Source organism: Anomaloglossus baeobatrachus, chromosome 3 (assembly GCF_048569485.1).
Source record: "Anomaloglossus baeobatrachus isolate aAnoBae1 chromosome 3, aAnoBae1.hap1, whole genome shotgun sequence".
NCBI classification, from domain to species: domain Eukaryota; kingdom Metazoa; phylum Chordata; class Amphibia; order Anura; family Aromobatidae; genus Anomaloglossus; species Anomaloglossus baeobatrachus.
The window spans coordinates 453561055-453579691 of NC_134355.1; the positions used below are offsets into that span (position 1 = coordinate 453561055).

Below are 18637 nucleotides of genomic sequence, written 5' to 3' on the forward strand. Positions count from 1 at the left end.
CAGTATCAGGCTGTGTTGATGAACTCCATGGGGAACAGTGCCAATTGCAAAGCTGCCAATTTATCTGAATACCCAGACTTTAGAGGAACTGGACAATTATTCTGTGTATAACGGGGTGTCCAGAGTTTGCCAGGAAGGGAGAAAGGGTGAGGTGAGGGTTGGTAGAAAGAGTGGGCTGGTGGGCTTTAAAATGCTTGATCTTCTTGCTCTTAGGGAAGATAAGCAGCAACCAATAGAGTCTAGAAAAAGACTTGTTCCCCCCTCCCCATTTATCCATGTGTACAGTGGTCAGGAAAGATGGCATTCAGCAGACTGCTATCTAAATTACATGGCAGCACTCCATAAGAAGATGCTTTCTTGCTAGGTACAGAGTACAAATCATTATTAGACAGGCTTAATAATAAGAAGGTAGTACCACTTATTTTCTTATTTTTTCTATGAATAGCTAGGTTTGTATGTTCAAAGGATTCTGCCATTATGTACAGAATTCATATACATAAGTGTCACATTTGGAGATAAACATGTTAAGATCAAAACCTGATAAAAAATAAAATCACTTATTCGACCCGTTTTTTCTTAAAGGGGTCGTCTAGGCTTGGAGTCTATGTAACTGCAGACTTGTGAATCCTCCCAGGATTCTCCGGTGCTGGGCATGGGCAGTTAAGTTACCGCAAGTCTGTGATTTACATACACCATTCCACATTCCAAGATTCACTTGTATTGAGCCATGTCTAGTGGGCACATGACCGCATGTATGCAAATTGCATACTTGCTGTCACCCGCCAGCACGCTCCTGGCAAATCCTGAAAGCATGCATACTGCGCACTATGAGGATCAAAAGTTTGTAGTCACAATGAGGACAACCCCTTTAAATGAAACAGACACATTCAGGGATGCAGCATTTTTTTTTTTACTTAAATGCATGTACTTTGAGCTAAAAATAATTTTTGCAAGTGGCTTTCATTAAAGAAGTGGTTCACCCATATTTATTATTGGCCACGATATTGTGTTGAGAAACAAGGTTTCTCTCAAATACCTTATGTTGCTAATAGTGCTTGTGAGTGGCGCTACTGCAGTCTGCTCTTCCCCACCACCTGACCCAGAGGGCTCCGTGACCTTGGGGATTCGGTGATGTCACGTCAACGTCCTGCTTACCTGACATCACTGCGGCCGGCCCCAGTCTCCGAGTGACTGGGCTGTGGGCAGAGTTTCACCGCTCGTCACCGCCTAGCATCCCTCCTGCTTGCGGCGCTCTTCAGTGAGGGAAGAGGGAGCAAGGAGGTGCTGCGTTGTGACGGTGGGATGTGATGAGCGGGAAACTCCGCCCACAGTCCAGTGACTCACAGAGACTGGGCCAGCCGTGGCGATATGAGGTGAGCAGGAAGTTGACGTGACATCACCGGATCCCCGAGGTCACGGAGCCCGGAGATCAGGTGATGGGGAAGAGCGGACTGCAATAGCGCCGCTCACAGGCACTATTAGAAACACAAGGTATTTGAGAAACCTTGCTTCTCAACATAATATCGCTGTGGCCAATAATAAATATGGGTGAACCACCCCTTTAAAAGTCTTGCACTATCTGCCTGTTATACCTTACATTGTCTAAAGCTAGCTGCAGAATGAGTAATCAGAGGATCAGTCAGCGAGGTCGTTCTGACAAGGAGAGTTTATAATCATTATGGTCCTTCTTCCAAGCTTCTCTCAACAAATTTATGATCACATAGTTGAGATCAACTTAATGTGGTCATAAATCAGTTGAGAGAAGCTTAGAGTAAGGACGATAAGTTATAAATGCTGTCAGACTGATTCTCAGATAACTTATTCTGCAGCTAGCAATAAACAGTACAACACAAAAGCAGCTGTAGAAGCAATATGGTAATTAAAACACAATTTCAAAATGATTTTTTTCCCCAAAAGTTCAGACATTTAAGTAACAATAATATACCCCCAATGGTGTCCTGTTAAACATGGCTCATTTCATAGCAAAATAACTATTGGTATGTTTCTTTTGACTGAGACCAATTACATAAACCCTGCTGAAAACCCTCAAGCTCACATTTGCAAGGTTTGCTGGGTACACGGAGAAATATACATCATGAGTTACACGTACAGAACTATAGTCCTTATAGTACTCCGAGGCCACGTGCCAGGGATTCCAGTGTTAGGGCACAGGAGGAAAACCAGCAGAGGTACAATGTTTCAGATTAAGGAGACTGTACCTAGAAAAGAGTTTATTATGTACAGACATTAATACATTCTTTGGATCAACATTTGTGAAATTCTACTGGAATCATCCAATTGGAGAAGATTTAGTTCAAAGTGGCAAAATAAAAAAAAAAAAAGTGGTGCCTTAAAATTTCATCTGAATATATTTTATGGATTTGTATAGTGATATTTTCCTGGAAATGTTTACTCATTTACTATCAATGAATCGTATGTACTTATAAGCAAATTAAAGGGTCTAGAACAACTTCACTGTAAAGTCAACCAAACTAGAGCCATAGCTAGGCCACCTTAAGGGAAACCTGCCAAGATTATATGGGCCAATGAAGCAACTGTTATGCAGGACTGATGGCAATATCTCTCTTATATATTTTGGCTTATGCAACATAAAGTAAGAAAAGAAAAACAAAGAGGATGATTGGGACTCTTGCCTGAAGGATAGCTCACAAGGTGCAATAAGGGAAGTTCCACAGCATCTGACAGATGTGCAGATCAAGCCAAGACCGGTGGACATCAAGCCAAGACCGGTGGACATCAAGCCAAGACCGGTGGAGATCAAGCCAAGACCGGTGGAGATCAAGCCAAGACCGGTGGAGATCAAGCCAAGACCGGTGGAGATCAAGCCAAGACCGGTGGAGATGACTTGACCGCGCATGCATGGGATTCCATTGGTGGTGACTTGTGATGACATCCTTCAGGTTCAGTTACAGTCATCCCCTCTCCAGTGACTTTACATTTGTTATGAGCAGTTTTAAAAAAATTTCCAAGTTTTTTTTATTTACATTAGTTAGCATAAGCCAAAGTACAGGGTAATTATAAAAGATTCATTGGGTTTTGCATTCAGATTACAGCAAAGATATAAATTTAATTAATTTACAATACTAAAATATTGAAAGGTCACGTCTCAGAGTTTGTAACTTGCGTGTGCAGACTTGCTTGTGACTCACCACGTGGCAGGGTGGCATCAGATCTCAAAATGGAGACTATGCAAGAGATAGTGTTTTGTGTTTTAGAGTAAGAGAAGTATAAATGAATTGTTACCGTGCAGCGAGTGTTGCGAAGAGGGTATGAAAGTGACCACCTGGTCACCACAGCATTCTGTGATGTTATTGACAATTTAAGGACACAGGATGCTTGTGCAAATGTAAAGCCTCCGACAAGCAGGCGAAGCAGTGGAGAGGTTTTGAGAGCTCTCTGTATGGAGCCCACTGAAATCAACATGCCGCACAAGTTGTGAACTTGGCATTCCTCAGCCAACTGTTTGGAAAATTCTGCGACAGCAACTGCAGCAGAAACTATATAGCATAAAGCTGTTGTAACATTTACAGCCAGCCAACACGAATGCTATGCTGCTCTAATGATCATCGATGGGGACATGCTGCAGCGTGTTTGGGTTGAACTGAATTACCACATAGATGTGTGTCGTGTGACAAAAGAAGGACACATAAAACATTTGTACACATTATGTGATAAACTTGGAGAATTTATGTTCGCTATGTGCCATTCACTATAGTCCATGTCATACATTTTGAAACATACCTCTTTGAAACCCAATGAATCTTTATAATTATCCTGTATAAGAACAGCATGATTATCAACCTACCATGGTTAGCCTAAATCCTCCTACAACGTTCTCTTTAAACCTCATCTACAGAACGAGAAAGTATTAATGTCTTCTGGAAATCAATGGAAGCCCAAAGCAAATAATTTATTTCCAAAACATAAATCTAATTTCTCAACATATAGACAAATTAAATAGACAATGAAAACATAAAAATGGTCATTAAGGCTCATGTTCTCCCTTGAAACTAAAAATGATCAAAGCAGCATATGAAATAGTCATTTACGGTTTCAAAATTTGCAAAGTCCTGCACAATCAGGATTAAAAAGTTCATATTGTTCTTGACAGATCCAATCTAGGCTGGATATGTAAAAACAAGACAGCACACAGACTACACATCAAGTCTTAATGTAAGTATGTGAAAGTCTCAGAAAAACTTGTCATCAATCCTAAAGTGAGGCCTTGTTACATCGTCAGGGTTAATGAAGACTGAGATGGATTTTCCTGGGTTCTCAGTCACTAGTTGTTGTAATTTTTTGGCTAACCGGTCATCAGGTTGATTATTGTCTCCGCCATCAGACTGTGGTGAAGGTATGCTGGTGGTGCTACCCCTCCTTTGGATATCCATGGTGAGCCGGTTTGCTGCCTTGACGTGTTCTATGGCCGTTCGGAGGTGTTCTGCTGGATCGGACCTCACAGAGGAGAGCTTCCTAGCATGTAACATAACAGTCTCCTCTGAAAGGTGCTCTAGCATATTGCACTGAGGAATGAAGTAATTGGGGCACATTTTGTTGACTAAGCAATGCTGCAGATCATCAATAAGTCCCAAAAGAAAATGGGCAGCGTAATCATCTTGAGCCAAGTAAGTAGCTGGAAGTCTGTCACAAGCCCACAGCATCATACTGCGGAGATGGTATGGACTGATAGCTTTAGGTCTTGATAAGAGCTTTATGATTATGGCTTTACAAGCTTGGTAGGCTTGCATTAAGCTGCTGGAAATGCATTTCTTCAGCTGTACCTCACTTCTGGCAAATGACAACCTCCATTCATTATCTTTTTTACCCTTATAGGAGCAAGCCGGCACTAAATAAAAGCCACTTATTACTTCTTCTTCTGTGATCTTGCCATCCCAGAAATGGTTTTCCATTAACCAACTTTGAGCTACAGCTGGCCAACCTTTGAAAGAGACCACAGGAACAATATCGTACATCATGCGACTGCTACCGACGCCTAAAATTATTGTAATAATCGTACCATTTTTTTCTACCTTCTCTACCTTGGGCATCCCTCTCTGCGGCTTCTTCTGAATCTCAGACAACACAATGCTGATTGACTCATGGAACCAGTCAGCAACTTTTGTTGGGGAGAAAAAATAGTTAGTAGCCCCGTTGATATGGTCAACTATTGTACAACAATCTTTCCATTTGGTGATGGTCCCTTCATCAAACAGTCGAAGGCTAAGCCATGAGTGACAAAGTGCAGAATGCCGCATATCCAGGGTGACGGGTTGGTTTCGGTCATGAAGTTTTAAAGCTGGCACAAGTAGAGTAAAATCCATGTCATAGTCTGTTCCACGAGCATAAACATTTAACTCGTCAAGATCCAGGTCAACAACTCCTTCTCGAACACCACCAGACAGCAGCAAATACTCATTGGCTACAGGCAACTTCTGGTCTAGTTTCTGAACCATACCTAAAAAGATAAAAAAGGAAAATATTGATATCAAAAGAAGCATCTCAAGATTAAATTACTACAAACCATTCTAATTTCGTATTAAATGGTTATAACCATCCCCAAAACTCTATCCCAATATGTAGTAGGTATAATATATTAGCAAATACCACCAATTAGAAATGTAGGTTAGTTATCTTGATCTAGCCATGTCTCTTACCTCATGTGCAGGGCATTGCAGCATAGGTATCCATGATTACGTCCACTCATATAGTGACAGTTAGTTTCTCGTGGACATAATCATGATACCTAAGCTGCAATGCCCTGCACATGAGGTAAGAGACATGGCTATATCAGGGCATTTCTAATTGGAGGTATTTGCCAATATTTTTACACAGACTACATATTGGGATAGAATTTTGGAGATGGGAATATCCCTTTAAAGCGGTGATTGTAGGTAGAGGAGAGGGGGCACATGAAGGAAGCAAATCTACGGACCGCTAATGTTTGATGATTCTGTATTTTATGTCAGTTCTCTACATCGATATGCCATTATATTTATATATATATATATATATATATATATATATATATATATATATATATATATATATATATATATATATAAAATATAAAGTTACAACCAGGAAAAGACCATAAACAAATAGAAAAAAAGAAATAAGAAAAAAGCCACCATTCAGGACTGCCGTGTAGGTGTCAAATACACAAACAGCTTCACTTTAGCATATTTGGCATATTTGGGCTGTCCAAGTATTAAAAAGAATCAGACAGCTGGATCAACACCAAAAAAACTACGGCTGTATCTGTCTTTTAAGACTTAGGACACATGGCGAGAAAAATAGTGAGAGTGGAATGTGATTTAAAAAAAAAAAAAAAAAAATCACATTCCACTCGGACTAATATTACTCTATGGGGCAGCACCCATGAGCGATTATTTTCTCAGCCCTAATCGGAGCGAGAAAACAGTCGCAGCATGCTGCTGCGGGTGGAATGCGATCCTGATCCACTCGCACCTATGCAAGTCTATGGGGTGAGAGAAATATTGCATTGCTCTTGTGTTACACCGGTGTAATGCGAGAGCAGTGTGAATCTTGCATCAGCCGCAACAGAGGAGAGATAAATCCCTCCCTTTCCTCCGCAGCACCTGCCTTCCCCTCCGCAACTGTGGTCTGATCACACAATCGAACCACACTCACATGACACTCGGCTCCCGCTGTGCTGCGAGCGTGAGCAGAGTGTCATGCGGGGACTCGCAGTAATCCCCGTGTGGCCTCAGCTTTATGCAGATTACTGTCAATCACATTGTTTGGAGAATGGTTGCAGTATATAGTGATACTCACTTTTTCAAACTTCTTTCACAGCATTTCCAAATGACCTTGACTAATGAAAACGTTGTGCACCATGGGCGGACTAGTCCTGCCTGGCTGCCGATAGCTGTCCACTGAGGCATGACAGATCCAGCTTCGCTTGCTCCTCATAGAACTTTGCTTCCCACAACTGCTTGTGAATGCTGTGGCTTTGGGCGTGCGCACTAGCCCTGTACCTACATCCAAGGGCTTGAGATCACACTGCTTATGCCAAAAGTCACAGCGCTCACAAACAACTGTGGGATGCTAGGAAGAGCGAGTGAGGTCGGATCTGGGATCAGTCATCCCTCAGTAGGCGGGCTACCGGCAGTGAAGATGGGACTGGTCGGTCCGTAGTGCATGACTTTGACAAGTCAAGGTTTTCTGGATATGCAGTGAAAGAAGTTTGTAAAGATGTGCATCAATATTACCAATAAATACTGTAAACCTACCCAAAACAATGTGGTTACCAGTAATCAGCTTTATAAGACTAGGGCAGCCTTATGAATGAGTTTACAACGGAAGATCCAGCTCTCCGGTTCCTTCTAAATGGATGGTCATTCATCTGACTGGCAGCCAGGTACACTACAGAGTCTCCATAAGAGGCTGCTGCAGGGACTTGTATCGATCTATAGGAGGGATTGTCTGCGGTGAGACAATCCCTTTAAGTAGCAGTTTAAAATCAATATGCACTGAGCAACTTAGATCAAATAAACTCCTTATTTCATGCCATTAATGAAATAAAATGGCCGTGGTCTTGCTGTATCAGCAGTCGGTCAGCACCAATTCCCGCTGACACAGCAAGCGCGCAGTTAACATTTCATTCAAACGTATGTGGCTTGTGACACTATAGCGGAGCTTAGCTCCCAATGTAACGCTGAGGGACCCTGTGAGGCTGACAGCACAGCGCTGCCATGGGCATCACACCCGCATGTAGTATTACTAATTAGCTAACGAAGCAGACCAGGTGGCACTGCTGATGTGAGCGCTACATGCAGAAGCCGCCTCATCAGATCAATGCCAGATCTAGCCTCCATGTTCTCCAGCTTTTATACATCAATTAAGAAAACTTTCAACTTGCAAGCCAATCAATAGAAAACAAAGCAAGTGCATTAAGAGTAAATGAAGCTAATGGATATACGCCCTTAAATGTGTTTTCAGTGCTTTACCCCTCAATCAGCCGGCATCTGAGGCCTACCCATAATGCAGTGGTGGTTTATGGGCAATGCGGTATGTCCTATTAAAGGGAATCGGTCACCAGGTTTTTGTTGCCCTATCTCAGAGGACCATAACGTAGGGGCAGAGACCCGTGTTACTTACTGAGCTAGCTGCTTGCTGTCAATTTGATGAAGTCACTGCAGTAGATCTGGCAGATCTCTGAATGCTGAGCTCATGGTTACATAGGTTGAAAAAAGACCTCGGGTCCATTTAGTTCAGCCTCCTCCACCAATTATACATTTTGTCACTAAGTCATTTATAACTGACAATGTTGTGTGTACTGAGGAAATCATCCAGCCCTTTTTAAAAGCTGTTATAGTATCTGCCATTACTACCTCTTGTGGTAGGGCATTCCACAGTCTGACTGCTCTAACTGTAAAGAACCCTTTCCTATTTAGCTGCCGGAATCGGTCACCTACCACTGATTGGCAGCTTTCTACTAATGTACAGTGTACTCAAAAAGCTGTCAATCAGTGACGGGGTAGGGTTATACAGAGCTATGAATATGGAGGAATACCTGGCAGCTGGATTAGTAGTGATAATCTCCCATTGATAAAACAATGATTTCTAGATTAGGCAGCCAAGTAAAGGCCCCGTCACACTAAGCAACATCGCTAGCAACATCGCTGGTAACGAACAACTTTTGTGACGTTGCTAGCGATGTTGCTGTGTGTGACATCCAGCAACAACCTGGCCCCTGCTGTGAGGTCGTTGGTTGTTGCTGAATGTCCTGGGCCATTTTTTAGTTGTTGCTGTCCTGCTGTGAAGCACAGATCGCTGTGTGTGACAGCGAGACAGCAACAACTAAATGTGCAGTGAGCAGGGAGCCAGCTTCTGCTGAGGCTGGTAACTAATGTAAACATCGGGTAACCAAGAAGCCCTGTCCTTGGTTACCCGATATTTACCTTTGATACCAGCCTCCTCCGCTCTCACTGCCTGTGCTGCCGGCTCCTGCTCTGTGCACATGTAGCTGCAGCACACATCAGGCAATTAACCCGATGTGTGCTGTAACTAGGAGAGCAAGGAGCCAGCGCTCAGTGTGCGCTGCTCCCTGCTCTGTGCACATTTAGCTGCAGCACACATCGGGTTAATTAACCTGATGTGTGCTGTAACTAGGAGACTGGGGGCTGGTCACTGGTTGCTGGTGAGCTCACCAGCAACTCGTGTAGCCACGCTCCAGCGATCCCTGCCAGGTCAGGTTGCTGGTGGGATCGCTGGAGCGTCGCAGTGTGACAGCTCACCAGCAACCTCCTAGCAACTTACCAGCGATCCCTATCGTTGTTGGGATCGCTGGTAAGTTGCTTAGTGTGACTGGACCTTAAGTGACACACTGCTGAAATTATGATCTCTGTCTCTATATTATGCTGCTCTCAGATGGGAGAGCAAAAACCTGGCGACAGATTCCCTTCAAAACATGTAGTAGAAACTAGCCAATCGCAATACAGCCTGCATTTTTATATGACAGATGTATAAAAAATACAGAATGCTAAATCCGGTTGTTTGAACACTCTTTGACCCAAAATGCACTGCCATAACTGTCGGTATAATCGCAAATCCAATCTGTATACAGGGTAAAAAAAAAAAAAAAAAAAAAAAAAAAAAGGAAGAATCTCATCATTGTAGAGAGACTCCAAAATTGTATATTGAGAAAAACAAGGTACTTCTAACTGCTGTATTTTCCAGTGTATAAAGATGACTGGGCGTATACGACGACACCCAACTCTTCCAGTTAAAATATAGAGTTTGGGATATATTGTATATACCGTGTGTAAAGGTGGTGTCACACACAGCGACAACGACGTTGCTGCTACGTCACCATTTTGTGACGTTGCAGCGACGTCCCGTCGCTGTGTGTGACATCCAGGAACGAGCTGGCCCCTGCTGTGAGGTCGTTGCTCGTTGCTGAATGTCCAGCTTCATTTTTTCGTCGTCGCTCTCCCGCTGTGAAGCACATATCGCTGTGTGTGACAGCGAGAGAGCGGCGAAATGAAGCGAGCAGGGAGCAGGAGCCGGCGTCTGGCAGCTGCAACCAGGGTAAACATCGGGTAACCAAGGGAAAACCTTTCCCTGGTTACCCGATATTTACCTTCGTTACCAGCCTCCGCCGCTCTCGCTGCCAGTGCCGGCTCCCTGCTCTCTGCACATGTAGCTGCAGTACGCATCGGGTAATTAACCCAATGTGTATTGTAGCTAGGAGAGCAAGGAGCCAGCGCTAAGCAGTGTGCGCGGCTCCCTGCTCTCTGCACATGTAGCGACGTTATGATCGCTGCTGCGTCGCTGTGTTTGACAGCTAAGCAGCGATCATAACAGCGACTTACAAGGTCGCTGTTACGTCACAGAAAATGGTGACGTAACAGCGATGTCGTTGTCGCTATGTGTGAACCCAGCTTTAGCCAACCCTAGTAATGTCCCCATTGTTTAATGATGTCCCCTGCTGTAATGTCCCCATTGTATAGTAATGTCCCCATTGTATCGTAATGTCCCCTGCTGTAATGTCCCCATTGTTTAGTAATGTCTCCTGCTGTAATATGCCCATTGTTTAATAACGTCCTCCTGCTGGTTCCCTTCTGTCCCCTATCATACAGTTGTTTGCACAATAAAAGATATTCTCACCTCTCCTCCGTGCCCGCTGTGCCTCCAGCTGCTTCTTGCAGTCCGCACACAGAGCCCTCCGTGATAGCGTGAACAGATAAGCCACTACAGGATGTCGTCATGGCTTTACTACAGTTGAATTCTTTACGGCGCCACAAAGTATTCAACTGCAGTAAAAGCGCGTCCAATACACAGGGCCGCCGCTATTATCAGCGCTTTACTGGAGTTGAATGCTTTGTGGCACTATAAAGCATTCAACAGTAGTAAAGCCGTGACGACATCCTGCAGCGGCCGCTCTGTACACCGGACGCTATCTCGTAGGGATCTGTGTGCCTGCGGACTTCAAGGAGCAGCTGGAGGCTGAGGAGGAGAGGTGAGAATATATTTTGTGTGTAAAGCCATGACGACACCCTGTGTATAAGACGACCCCCGACTTTTGAGAAGATTTTCAGGGGTTAAAAAGTCGTCTTATACGCCGGAAAATACGGCAGTGTCAGGTACTGTCAAAGACGTCTGCTGATTAGGCAGCGGATGGAATCGGTCATCAAAAACACTGTCCCTATACTACAGTCAGACAAAAAATTGCCACGCTGCAGATTTGAAATAAAAAACAAACCCACTTTGAGAGTTGAAATCTGCAAGAAAAAATAAGTAGCATGTGTATAAGATTTCAGAAATTTTGCTGGTAGTGCAAAATACGTTTTTTTGACATGGCGAAATAAAGCAAAAAAAAAAAAAAAACGCAACGTGTGAACGACCGTCGATTCTGTCATCCTAGAGAATCGGGCCGATTATGCTAAAGACAGTCCGATCAAGCTTTGCTCAGAGTTTAATCAGTGTCCGCATAGTGTGAGCACACTGGAGGGGAAGATGGAGAACCAAATCCCTCCATCTTCTCCATTGTATGTGCTCACTGAAATCCGCAATGTCACTCCAGTGCACCCATACACATGAATGAATGAGTGACATCCGGTTTACGCATCAAATCGCAGCATGCCAAAAAGTGGAAAGAGAAAAAAAAACAAACCCTGATCAGCAGTGCTCCATAGTATAATAATGGGAGGAGATCTGATACATGAGCGCGCCCTTACCAAGTAGCTCAGTCTACCTCCGCAGCCCAATCCCCAATGGCCCTATTAGTATGACACCAAGGCGGTAGTATAGAGGAGAAGTCTGATCACGGCTCTGGTGTCAGAGAAATGCACGGACGCCGACTTACAGAGAAAGCTATGAGACAATATATTCTTTATACAATATTCTTGATGCACATTTAGGGGACATTTTAGTCAGGTGCTTGTCATTACAGGTAATGGACATGGTCTTTGGCCACATGTAGGTGCTGCACCCTGTAACCCTATCCAACTCATCCCCTGTCAATTGATCAAATAAGGATTAATAAAACCTCGAGTGAAAAAGCCAATCTTACACATAGAAAAATGTCATAATAATGAGATCACATCCGCTACATAATCTGAATAAAGACATGCAGCTTGATGATAAAATCCGATAAATCAGCGAAAAGGGTTAATTAACATGTGATTATCATTGAATGGCATAATCAGTAATTATATCGTCTGTGTACACACAGACACGACGTGCTTTCCAAAATTTCTTCCAATGCAAACAATATTTAGTTTCTCCACTAGATAGCGCCCTCGGACCCGGAATAATCCCACACAGCGTGCTGGGTCGTGTAACCCCCCCCAGGCAGATGTGCCGAAAACCTTATTAATTGTTAAACTGATTAAGATATTCCGTGTCGACAGGCCTATTACTAGATCAATTAGGATCAGTTGTCTCAGTAAATCTCGCATTAACCATTGTTCTGGAGTTTATAGGAAAGCCTGCTGCACATTACAATAATGTGGTATTATAGCGGGAAGCTTTCCATAATCCAGAGTCTATAGAAGAAGGTGGCCGGACTATTGCCTTGTGTAATGCATCACTTTATGAGGGTACATTGCCCCCCCTGCAGTCTATAAATAGGGGGCAGCACTGCTACGAGGGGCTGGCGTCACACAGGCTCAGTCCCAAGTTAGTAAAATGGCAAAAGTCACATCCTGTCTGACCGAGGAGCCATAACAGCAGTCTGCTGGAAGTAAGGAGCCACGGGGGTATCCTATTACCTCCGAATATATCTCACAGCAAGTGCCAACAGCCACGATCACTGGCATCTACAGACACAAACATGCTCACCCGAAAGGTGCCGCCGCGTCAGGGTCTGGCCATGGACTTTCTCATATGTCTCGTCCGGCTGATCTAGGATGGCGTAAGGCTCTGTTCACACAGCTTTTTAAGATATGCATAAAAAAGGAGTGTTTCACTTTATAAAAATAAAAAAAAAAAATCTTCAGCTTTCTGTTTTGGAAGTTATTTTTTTCCTACAGAATTTTTTTTGCAGTTCGTGTACAGTTTGGAAAGGTTTCCTTCATGATCCTCTTCACACAAGTGGAGTGGCACGGTGGCTCAGTGGTTAGCACTGCAGTCTTGCAGCACTGGGGACCTGGGTTCGAATCCCACCAAGGACACCATCTGCAAGGAGTTTCTATGTTCTCCCCGTGTTTGCGTGGGTTTCCTCCGGGTACTCTGGTTTCCTCCCACAGTCCAAAGACATACAGATAGGGAATGTAGATTGTGAGCCCCAATGGGGACAGTGTTCCTGGTGTATGTAAATCGCTACAGAATATGTTAGCGCTATATAAAAATAAAGATTTATTTATTTTGAGCGGTTTTTCACTATACCTTTTTTAAACCCTTTTCAGGCCCTGTTTTTATGTATCAGAAAAGCTGCATTTTTCCCAGTTTTATTTTTTTCTGTGTAGAAAATCGGCTAAGTAGCCGTTTAACTAAAGAGGGTGCGAAATCATCAAAACGCAGACATTGTGCGTTTATGAAAGCTGCTCAACTGTGGTTTTTTTTTGCCTTTATCTAAATAGAAAACCTGAATAAAAAAAATACACTAAAAAAACAAAAAAATAAAAATACATACAGTTTCCTGTTTAAGCGCAGCATTCCAGCGTTTTCTACAAAATAGCTGCTACAAATTTTCACCAAAAACAGAAAAAAAATTTAGAAAACACTGTATGAAAACACAGCAGAATCACAATAATCAGATGGGTATTGAATATTTTGGTGCAGACACCTGAAGAAAAAAAACATAGAAAAATAAAGCAGCAATTTTGCATGTGTGGGAACATGGCCTTGGAGGACAAAAAAAAGAAAACTCACAAACCGCAAAGTAGATTTCCCATAGAAGTGAAAAAAGAAAAAAAGCTTCCCATGTGATTTTGAAGAGGATTTTTAGAGCAAATTCACTACAAAACAAAAAAGTGAACATAACCCTTAAGACGGCGTCACACGGTATGATATATCGTGCGATCGCACCTGCCCCGTCGTTTCTGCGTCACGAGCAATTCGTTGCCCGTGGTGCACAATGTCGTTAACCCCCGTCACACGTACTTACCTCCCGGACGACGTCGCTGTGGCCAGCGAACATCCACTTCCTGAAGTGGGAGGGACGTTCGGTGTCACAGTGACGTCACACAGCGGCCGGCCAATAGAAGCGGAGGGGCAGAGATGAGCGGGACGTAACATCCCGCCCACCTCCTTCCCTCCGCATTGCTGGCGGGACACAGATAAGCTGTGTTCGTCGTTCCCGGGGTATCACACGGAGCGATGTGTGCTGCCTCGGGAACAATGAACAACCGGAGCACAGAAGGATGAACAGAGTATGAAAATGAACGACGTGTCAATGAGCAACGATAAGGTATTTTTGCTCGTCAACAGTCGTTCGGAGAGGTCACACGCTACGACAGCTCTAACGATGCAGGATGTGCGTCACAAACTCTGTGACCCCGCCGACATATCGTTAGATATATCGTAGCGTGTGACGGGGCCTTTAGGATACAGACCTGCCGAAAAGTCAAAATAGCTTTCTGTCAAATACGTGGGGGATGTCTCCTATTAGGCTCTTCTCCTAAAACCGATGTTTTCTAATTGTAAATGGTAGAATAAACCACAAAGAAACAAGAATGTCACAAATTAATGTGCGGACGTTGGATATTAATGACGTCACTAACTCCTGCAGTAAGCGCAGGTCTCCTCTTACGGACCCCATGCTGGAGGGTGCACACAGCCAAATTCAGGATTACACTTTCATTTTTGCAGAAACTATACCAAATATATGAACATGCTGCCCAGAATATAATACATTAGGCCCAAGTATGGCACATGGAGAAAGTATTCCAGTAATCTATACCTAACATGTCCATAATAGATGTGGACCTGACATTTGTTTCTCAGGGTACAGCCCACAGAAGAGCACACAGCAGATACCTCAGGAGAAACCGCAGAAGAGCCAACAAGAGATACCTCTAGAGAAACAGAAGCAGCCACAGAAGGGACCTAAGAAGAGCCCTAAGGAAAAACTGCAGAAAGGACAGCTGAAGAGTCCGTAGGAGACATCTCATGATAAACCGCAAAAGGAGAGACCTCAGAAAATTCCTCAAAAAGAGACACCTCAGGATAAACTGCAGAAGAGCCAACAAGAGATACCTCTAGAGAAACAGAAGCAGCCACAGAAGGGACCTAAGAAGAGCCTGCAGAAGACCCCTCAGGAGACACTGTAGAAAGGACAGCTGAAGAGTCCGCAGGAGACATCTCATGAAAAATTGCAAAAGGAGAGACCTCAGAAAATTCCTCAGGAGAGACACCTCAGGAGAAACCACAGAGGAGACCACAGGAGAAAGTGCAAGAGAGTCTACAGGAGAAACTTCAGGAAAAAAACGTAGAAGACAGCAGAAGGGACCACAAAAAGCACCTAAGGAGAGCCTGCAGGAGAGACATCTAGAGAAACCGCAGAAAACACTGCAGAAGGAACCAGGAAAGCCTGCAGAAGAGCCAGCAGTGGAGACCTCAGGAAAAACTGCAGAAGAGCCAGCAGTGGAGACCTCAGGAGAAACTGCAGAAGAGCCAGCAGTGGAGACCTCAGGAGAAACTGCAAAAGGGACTGCAGATGGGAAAGCAGAAGGCCCTGCAAATGAGCCTGCAGAAGAACCCACATAAGAGACTGCAGTCCCCTGTACCCCACTGTAAACATCCTGCATATAGCACTGAGCCAGATTACTGTGATGTGCAGATGACTACACTAGTTACGCTGTATATTTGATTGAGCTGGAAATAAGAACAACCCAGAGAAGATCTCTAATGAGTGATTGGATCATTTCTGTTTTATCCCTGCACATTCAGACATCTCCATCTAAACCATCCCATTCTCTGAAGAGCAAAAGTGGAGCCTGCCATGGCGAGTCTCAGCTGGTCCTGTCTGGTGATCTACAAAGGAATGAACAGCTCACCAGTCCAGCACGGATTGAGGGTGTGGTGCAAGAAAACCTAGACTGGTAACCAGGTATAATGAAGCAAAAATATGCAAAAAAAAACCCAAAAACAATCCAGCAATCGCAATATTCAGTAACGTTAAAACATAGCTTTAATAATGTCCATTAAAACAAGATTAAAAGCATATGTAGACAGAAAGGACCCGTTTACGCGTTTCAAGCAAATACAGACTTGCTCTTAATTATGAATGGCTGTCATTAGGAGCAAGTCTGTGTTTGCTTGAAACGCGTAGACGGGTCCTTTTAGTCTACTTATGCTTTTAATCTAGTTTTAATGGATGATTAAAGCTATGTTTTAACTTTATTGAATATTGCAGTTGCTGGATTTTTTTTTGCCAAATTTTTCTGTCTGGTAATCCTCATTGTCATCACTAGAACTTCAGGACAGAAACAATATCTGGTTGGGATAGATGTGTAAAATGTCTGTGTAGTAGGCCACAATGACCACTAGAGGGCATGTGCGCTCTAACTAATAACACTGAAAGGTAGGCAGCAAAGGCGTGAGACATCCTTCTTACCATACTCTATATACTAGAGAGTAAGCTCAGTAACGTCTTGTCACACAACTCCAGACACTGTATACCATATCTGAAGTCCAGAATACCCGATATTTCATGCTAATTCACAAGTCTGAGACCTGTTTGTAAGGAATCCAATTAAAAAAACAGAAAACAAAACATGGATAAGATAAACCAAATATTTCATTTCCTTCTATTTTGCAATTTATTATTATTACATTTACAAAACTATCTGTTCTGGGCATGTGCAGTGATGGAAAATGGAGCAATTAATAGCAGATGACCATCCGTTCTCATCAGGTTCCCATAGGCATGTAAAATTACATCTGCAACACATTTTTCAGGATAAAAAAAAAAAAAATTAAGACTTCAAAACTTTATTTCATTTATGTTTGTCCACAAAAAATAAAAACAGAGTGGACGGATACAAATGTGGGACACTTAAGGAGAAATCAAACCATTCAAACACATGAGATGTTTTTTTTTTTTAATCAATTCTGATCAAAGGAAAGTTGATGGTAAAGACTATAGGCCGCTTTACACGCAACAACATCGCTAACAAGATGTCGTTGGGGTCACGGAATTCGTGACGCACATCCGGCCTCGTTAGCGATGTTGTTGCGTGTGAAATGTATGAACGACCGCTATCGATCAAAAAAATTGTTTAAAAGAACAGAGAGTCCTCAGTGGTTGATACCTTTTAATGGCTAACTGAAAAGATGGTAATAATTGCAAGCTTTCGAGACTACTCAGGTCTCTTAAAAGATCGATCACAAATACTCACCTAATTGTTAACACGTCGTTCTAATCCCAAATATCGTTGATGGTACTGGACGCAGGTTGTTGGTTGTTCCTGCGGCAGCAAACATCGCTACGTGTGACAGCCCAGGAACGAGGAACAATACCGTACCTGCGTTCTCCGGCAACGAGGTGGGTGTCACTTTCAGCTGCTCTCCGCCCCTCCGCTTCTATTGGACGGCTGCCGTGTGACGTTGCTGTGACGCCGCACAAACCGCCCCCTTAGAAAAGAGGCTGTTCGCCGCCCACAGCGACGTCACTAGGAAGGTATGTGTGACGGGGACTAGCGAAATTGGGCGCCACGGGCAGCGATTTACCTGTGACGCACAAACGACGGGGGCGGGTGCTTTGATGAGCGATGTCGCTGCGTGTAAAGCCCCTTATGAATGGTGATGTAGTAATGAAGTATGAAATGGGCATCAGAAAATAAACACACAATACATTGGGGTAGTGTTCAATCGTGTTGTAATAGAAACCAAGGCTCCAGCTTATCTGCAGCGATACGACCTAGAACATTGGATTTTATGCATCAGCTATAATAAAACTACGTCTTGGTTTCACTGGAGAAAAAAAAAAAGTCACTGTGCCTTTAACTAGCTATTCCACGGATGTCCCAGCAGAGGGCGGCATTGCAGCGGGTCTCCACAGTCATGAAATGCAAGTCATCTTATCCTGGAGATTGGAGTAGATTTGATTTTAATAGTAAAAGTTTGGGAACTAAAAAGCTTTTACTGTCCAATCAGCTCAGATTTTAATATTGTATGATTGTCTCTACCCGGAGATAAAATGGGTCAGACAATGGCGTTCCCGGATCACATTCATTTACCACGGTGAAATAAAACGCTTTATTCGCAGCACTCATCCGCGGAGATCAGACAGCGCCATTGTTTTTTGTAATTGATTTTCCTATATCAGAAGTGAAATAAACAAGGCTTTCTTGGTCTCCTGTTTCCTGCCTCTCCCAGCAAGACACCAGAGGGCCCCAACAAGAAGGAAAGCCCCATTAGCATATCAAGGAGTGATTTATTGGGGGAGGGATGGAGGGGATGGCAGGAGAATCTGACCCCACAATAAGACATCACGGGGCTGCGGACATGAAACAGCGAGAGGTGGCGTCCAGAATTGTCTCCATAGGCTCAACCTCATGAATGCCAAAGCAAAGATCAGCCTAGCAATACAAATATGGAATTTGTTAGTATATAAATATCACAAAAAACCCTTAAAAAGGGACTGTCACCAGGTTTCAGCCACCTTATCTGAGAGCAGCATAACGTAGGGGCAGAGATCCTGATT

At 43.5% G+C, this 18637-nt stretch overlaps 1 protein-coding gene across 1 annotated transcript in view; it reads right to left on the reverse strand.

The window, feature by feature from the left end:
* Window positions 1-2197: 2197 nt before the first annotated feature.
* The window catches only part of MB21D2 (Mab-21 domain containing 2), a 29630-nt gene continuing 13190 nt past the window's right edge, over window positions 2198-18637 (reverse strand). Inside the window, exon 2 of the mRNA XM_075340489.1 lies at window positions 2198-5476. Within this exon, the coding sequence (XP_075196604.1) occupies window positions 4212-5474 (1263 nt within the window). The 5' untranslated portion in view covers window positions 5475-5476 and the 3' untranslated portion in view covers window positions 2198-4211. The remainder of the gene's footprint in view (window positions 5477-18637) is intronic.